At 43.4% G+C, this 6,218-nt stretch overlaps 2 protein-coding genes across 2 annotated transcripts in view; both read left to right on the forward strand.

The window, feature by feature from the left end:
- The first annotated feature begins 204 nt into the window (after positions 1-204).
- On the forward strand, positions 205-4,153 carry LOC123979984 (Fc receptor-like protein 5). Its single transcript, XM_046064096.1, has 5 exons — positions 205-280; positions 2,272-2,535; positions 2,614-2,859; positions 2,934-3,110; positions 4,065-4,153. Exons 1-5 carry the CDS (start codon positions 205-207, stop codon positions 4,151-4,153), a joined length of 852 nt encoding a protein of 283 aa, XP_045920052.1.
- A 1,670-nt stretch (positions 4,154-5,823) lies between these two features.
- The window catches only part of LOC123980188 (zinc finger protein 271-like), a 26,106-nt gene continuing 25,711 nt past the window's right edge, over positions 5,824-6,218 (forward strand). The window contains exon 1 of the mRNA XM_046064447.1: positions 5,824-6,085. Within this exon, the coding sequence (XP_045920403.1) occupies positions 6,017-6,085 (69 nt within the window). The 5' untranslated portion in view covers positions 5,824-6,016. The remainder of the gene's footprint in view (positions 6,086-6,218) is intronic.

A 6,218-nucleotide genomic window follows, 5' to 3' on the forward strand; every position in this document is an offset into this window, starting at 1 on the left:
ATGTGTGTGAATGGTGAATGCAGGTGTAGTGTAAAAGTGCATTGAGTGGTTGAAAAGACTAGAAAGGCCTTTATATAAAAACTGGACGTTGCTGGGAGAAAAGAAAGCGAAAGGCGCTATACAAATACGGAGCACATCAATTTATTCCGTTATTGCTATTTAATCACAGCAAAATGTTTACTTTGGGTTCATGCAGCTGTAGTAATGGCGAGTCGAAAGGGCCGACCACAGGAGAGGCTGGCAGACGGAATGACCCGCCAATCCGGTGGGGAGAAGCATCGTGGGAACCTAGAATGAGAATTTATATTTTTTGTCACGTACACATACTAAACGCTCCTTCAGGCAAGGGGAAGCATCGTCCTGCGTGGTTAGCCTGACAGCTAGGCGTGTCGCTCTCCCCTGTTACTGCGGGGGGGAAGACTAGCGTTAGCCGTGGCGAGGACGGCCGGGCACCGCTTGGGGGGCGGTTCGCACCATGACAGCTCTCCACACGTCTTCCGTTTGTGTTTTATTTCAAAACATTCTATGTGAACAGAGGAAGCAGAACAAGCACAATTGAAACACAATCCCCACAAAACTGAAATAAGCTACTATGAAACAGTTTATTTTTTTCAAACAGAATATTAGTTGTATCAAAATTCAAAGTCATTTATTTGATCTAGCTCCGACAGACGGCTTATGCGCTTTTATTTTGAAGGCAGCAACATAATGAAAACAACAACACGGTACAGGATGAGAGAAGAGTGGCAAAAGTTAGCAGACAGCATTTCCATACTGACACACTGATTATACGTTTAAACTAGTGCTGGGCAACGATTAAAATTTTTAATTGCGATTAGAATTCATAATTCAATTTTGCAATCAATCGCAAGAAAATCATGATTAATCATGATTGAATGCAAAATTAATTTGAATTCTAAAGTAGTGCATTGCGCTCTTTTAATTTAAATGTACTGCTATATGCACAAAAGTGCAATTACGTGTGGTTTGCAAACACTTTAAACAAATAAGATGCTTTTTACCAGCAGTATTCCCTTTACACAGTAGAAATAAAATATTTCTTGTAAATCTGATCTTAAACATTAATGTAATCAAAAGTTTTTAAATTGTTGTCCTTGTTTTAAAGTATTTTTCGTGACTTTGTGAAATGTATCTTGTTATATTCATAAGTATTGTTGTTCCTGTTTTAGTGTATTTTATCTAGTTGTGATAACACCTGCCCAGGAACTACAGTCGAACATTAGCCAAGCTGGATAAACTGGCACATTTACAGAAAAGTTTATCAATGTGCGCCGTCTCTGTAAATTTAACCTGTATAAATAATAAAGAAAGAAAGAATCAAATATTAAACCAAAGCTATTTTCCACTGCCAGGGTATTATCTTTTATCTGGCTTGTTAAAAAGAAGTTACCATCAGAGTCCAGTTTTCTTGGAGGCTTTTCTGTTTTTTATTAGCAGGAAGCCTATATTTTATCAGGGAGCAGCAGAGACACTATGTTAGGGTTCGGACGATGTCTACATTGAAACGTCGGGATGGATGGTGGCATGGGGGGAGCGTAGTAGTCGTCTTATGTGCATGTATTCACTCGCACAGACTTCACTCGGTTAAAAACATGCAGCATTGAACACACAGATGGTGTGCAGATGTTGGTTTCGGTTGTTTGAGTTGTTTGATAGACTGCGTCTTTAGCAAGCAAGCGGCTCACCTGCTGCCGTGATAGCAGATCTTGGGTGTAAGAATACGGAAACACCCCACCCCTCCTGTGACCCATGGTTTGATCTGTATCTGTAATCCGGGACCTGCGTTTATTTGTCAAAATGTGTTGCCACACCAGACCAGTAAACTGGGCAGGCGGCTCTTTGGGGAACACAAATGAGACACGCTGACGATGAAAAGTGTTTCTTCATCACGTTGATTAAAAATATGACCCTGCAGCTTTTTGTTTCTCTGTTTCACATCAGCGCTGCCTGAATGTAAGTTTTAGGAAGCAGCGTTGGTTCATGAAGTTTCTGAAGTTGTTTTTGAGACATAAACATGTTTCCACTGCTCGAGAACTCAGAGGACACATTTAAACCTGAGGCTGTGATTTACAACATGAAACATCTTTGAGTCTTTACTGTCTGCAAATGAAGGAACGAGCTGTTATGAAACCATCACAGAGGCGGCTTCAGGTTCAGGTTTTGGTTTCAGGGTTTCTCCTTAGTTGCACTTAAAGGGTTATTTAGTTTGGATAAACTAAAGATCATCAGTGTGTCATGTCAACCCTCCAGCCTCTCTGACTGTGAGTCCCAGCAGCTCTCAGCTGTTTACAGGAGAGTTTGTCTCTCTGAGCTGTGAGGACGACGACAGCTCTGCTGGATGGACGCTGAGGAGGAACACAACCAGAGAAACCAGGACTCAGTGTGGAGCTGGCTGGGGAAGATCAGCTGGTTCTTCATGTTTCACCAACTATATCTTCCCATGGGACAGTGGAGTTTACTGGTGTGAGTCCAGAGAGGGAGCAACCAGTAACACCATCAACATCACTGTCACTGGTAAGATCAGACTGTGGAGTTAGTGTTGATGAAGCTGTGTGTAAATGATGAAATGCTGTAGTTTGTCTCTGTGTTGAGGTGGACCAGTGATCCTGCAGAGTCCTGTCCTCCCTGTGATGGAGGGACATGATGTCACTCTGCACTGTAAAACAAAGACCCCTCCCTCCAACCTCCCAGCTGGTTTCTATAAAGATGGCTCCCTCATCAGGACTGAGCCTACAGGTCACATGACCATCCACCATGTTAACAAGTCTGATGAAGGCCTCTACAAGTGTAACATCAGAGGTCGTGGAGAGTCTCCATCCAGCTGGATCTCTGTCACAGGTGAGGAGGTTACCTTTGATTTCAGGGCTTATTCCATCCAGAGATTCACCTGACCAGGTGGATTCTCTCTACAGGTAAACCTACAACCACAGACCCGCCCACCTCTGTAGCCCCGCCCACCTCTGTAGCCCCGCCCCCTGCCTCAGTCCCCCTCCAGCTTGTGTTCAGACTGGTCTGCCACCTGGTGGTGTTCTGTCCGTACTGCATCTCCACTGTCCTCATGGTGTCTTTATACCGACGCAGGCCCACAGGTAACACTCTGACTGTGCTTTTGGACCAAACGCGAATTTTCGCCTCGCAACGCTTTCCTCGCGTGAGTACATTTGCTGCAAGTGTTCACACACAACACGAGAAGGCGATTTAATGCAATAATGTGAATAAACACAAACCGTCACTACTACAGCTGTATGAACCCAAAGTAAACATTTTGTTGTGATTAAATAGCAATAAACAGATCAAACTGATGCCAAAATAACTACAATATGATGCAGTTTTATATATGAATATGTACATATGAATTCATGCTTTGTTAGGTCTGTCAGCAAGACAGCAGGACAACAAGCAGGTAACACTTCTAAAATGTTTGTTTTCTGAATGGAGTTTGGATCGATCAGGGCTATGCTATGCTAACTTGGTCACAGTAAAGTACAACGATAGCTGTAATAAAGTTACATACATTTTCTGTACTCACCAGGTAGCTCTACCTCCTCTCTTTCTTTTCCCCCAGCAATGTCCAGTTTTCTCCGGTTTTTATATAAATATGAAGTTGTGCCAAACGACGCTAACAACACTTGAACCGGATGTGCACGGAAGCTAGCTGCTGAGAAGCTCGAGTGAAGATAAATCAACGTTGTAATCCTAAAATCTAAAGTAAAAAGCTAATTTAATAAAAGCAGTTTACTCCATGCTCCTCTAGCCAAAGTTTAGCAGCTCTCAGCCGGCCTGCAGATTTTCAATCGCCAGCTCTGCCTGGCCCTCTCCACACAACGCTCTGAAGCTGCCAGTGACGTACGGATAATCTCAACTCGTCTTTGCATTGACTTTGTATGTAAACTCATTTCGCTTTTGGTCTGAAAGCACCATGACTCATTCACTGACCTCACAATCAATCAATCAATCAATCATCAGTCTCTCTCTGGTGTTGATGATTGACAGTTGTCTCTAACAGAAGCAAATTTTTTCTTTCTAACCTGCTCTGACTTTAGGAAATGACCTGCCCGTCTCCATGGTGATGACCCCGCCCACCCAGGTTGAGGAGGGATTGGGTGATGGCTATGATGACGTCATCAGCTGATCAGAGATCAGAGATCAAAGTAGTTCACCCTGCTGATCATTACATGGTTCACTTTAAAAGAGACGTCAGTACAAACTGTTGTTTCTGTGAAGACCATCCAGAAACTGTTTGCAGCTCTCCTGGTTCTGTTTACACACCAGAACATTTTGGCAGAACTTCAGTAGATTCATCACTGACCGTGTTTATAAAGACTTTAATTTATTTGTTGGCAAAATTCCACATTCATAAATAATTTTAAAAAACTAATGTTGTTCTTTTTCTCCATGAGGTTGTGCTTTAAATTAATTTGATTTCTGGCTCCAACAACAAAAAGGCGTTAAAACTGTCAACATGTGCTCGTCTTTCTTTTTCTAATAGCCTCTAAGCTTCCCCTGGCAAAGCTTTATATTATTGTGTCTGTGTTGTATAGGTTTGTATACTGTTATGTGTATCTTTGTAAGCCACATCAGAACTGTAAACCCCCTTTTTGCAACAAAGATGACTTTTTAAAGATCGAAAAGTTGTGTTTTCAAAGTAACATGATGAAAGTGAAACGTCCTGTTTAGATCCTGCAGTCACAAACCTTTAAAGGTCCAGTGTGTAATAATTCTGTGGATCTATTGACTGAAATGCAATAATATCCATAACTGTTTTCAGTGGTGTATAAAGACCTTACTTTATGAACCATGATGTTTTTATTACCTTAGAATGAACCATTTTTATCTACATAACTGTGGGAACCCCCTTCTATGGAAAACTTTAGCTTGAAGCTGGTCACAGTGGTGTGAAATATGTAGTTGGATTAATTTCATGTTGCCTATTTATTCTCCAGCCTGAAGACCGTGAACATTTGATCCAGGAACCGAACTGACCAGACCCGGGGACCTCTGTTAGGCCCCGTGTCCACCAAAGCGACGGCAGTGTCTTTTTTCAATTCATTGCAATGGGAGAGACACGTTTTTCCAAGCTGGTAAAAACGGCAGCAGCGTGACGAGGCGCTGAGCGTTTTTTTCCGGTCACCGAGAGTTGAAATTGTTCAACTTTGAGAAAAACGCTGCGCTCGTCACTGTCACTTTTTACCCAGCCGTCCAATCACAGTGCAGGAGGGGCGGGACAAACAGCACACTGAGCACATCCGATCTTGAACGAAACGATGTGCGAGGTGTATTCTCGCCCGCAAAATCTCATGAATCACGTAGGGACAGTCTGTGCTCTCATGTTTCAGCCTTCTCTTCGTGCAGAGCAAGGGCCTGAGCAAGTAGGCCTACGTACTTTGTGGTGACATTTTTACATTCAATAAAATAAAGTAGGCTAGTTGCAGCACATCGCCTCCACGGAAATTATGTATGTATGTAAAACACTGTGCCTCCAAAACGCACCCTAGCGCTCCCAGCTAGGTGTTTTCAGAACAGTAGGTGGCGTTTTCAGCTGGCAAAAAACTCTTTGGTGGACACGGGCCCTTAAGGCTCCTGAGCTGCTGCCTCCAACTTATAAAGTTCCTGTTTACAGCCGTTTCCTAGTTCTGCTGTCATTTATTTGTTTTATTTTAATTACATTAACAGAAACATTACGACACGTCATTGTACCTGAGTATAAAAACAATAAAGATCATTCAAATCTGACTTCAGTAAAATCATCACAGCAGTCTGACGCGCTAAACCAACTTCAGCAGCTACAGAGAAGCTGCTTTGTTTCAAACAGGCTGTGAATCTGCTGCCTGAGCAACGGTAACTAAGGGGCGGGGCGAGACGCCGTGACATCGCGAGAACACTCCGCGGGATCCCGCAGCGCTCCTGTATCTCAGCCTGAAGAGCTCCGAGACCAGAATCCAGACTCAGTCCAGGACAACACGGTCCACCAGTCACAGCGGAGACCTGCAGGACGATGGAGAACCAGAACCCGGACCACAGGAGCCAAACAGCAGCCTCGTGCTCTGATAGCACCGATGTTCAGGTCAGTGTTCATGACTTCATCACGAGACTAAAGACACGAGGAAGAGTCTCGAGGGTCCGTGTATCATCCGTTCATTCTGTTGTTAGAGATCAGAGCCTGAAAACCCGCTCCAGGGTTTGTGTTGACGTGGTTT

This window comes from Micropterus dolomieu, linkage group LG12 (assembly GCF_021292245.1).
Source record: "Micropterus dolomieu isolate WLL.071019.BEF.003 ecotype Adirondacks linkage group LG12, ASM2129224v1, whole genome shotgun sequence".
NCBI classification, from domain to species: domain Eukaryota; kingdom Metazoa; phylum Chordata; class Actinopteri; order Centrarchiformes; family Centrarchidae; genus Micropterus; species Micropterus dolomieu.

What these genes read in the sequence shown, in the direction of transcription:
- LOC123979984 (XM_046064096.1), top strand. Translation starts at nt 205, where the DNA reads ATGGCGAGTCGAAAGGGCCGACCACAGGAGAGGCTGGCAGACGGAATG. An exon ending in CATCAACATCACTGTCACTG is followed by an intron (nt 2,536 to 2,613) that starts GTAAGATCAGAC and finishes CTCTGTGTTGAG; the next exon opens with GTGGACCAGTGATCCTGCAG. An exon ending in CAGCTGGATCTCTGTCACAG is followed by an intron (nt 2,860 to 2,933) that starts GTGAGGAGGTTA and finishes TTCTCTCTACAG; the next exon opens with GTAAACCTACAACCACAGAC.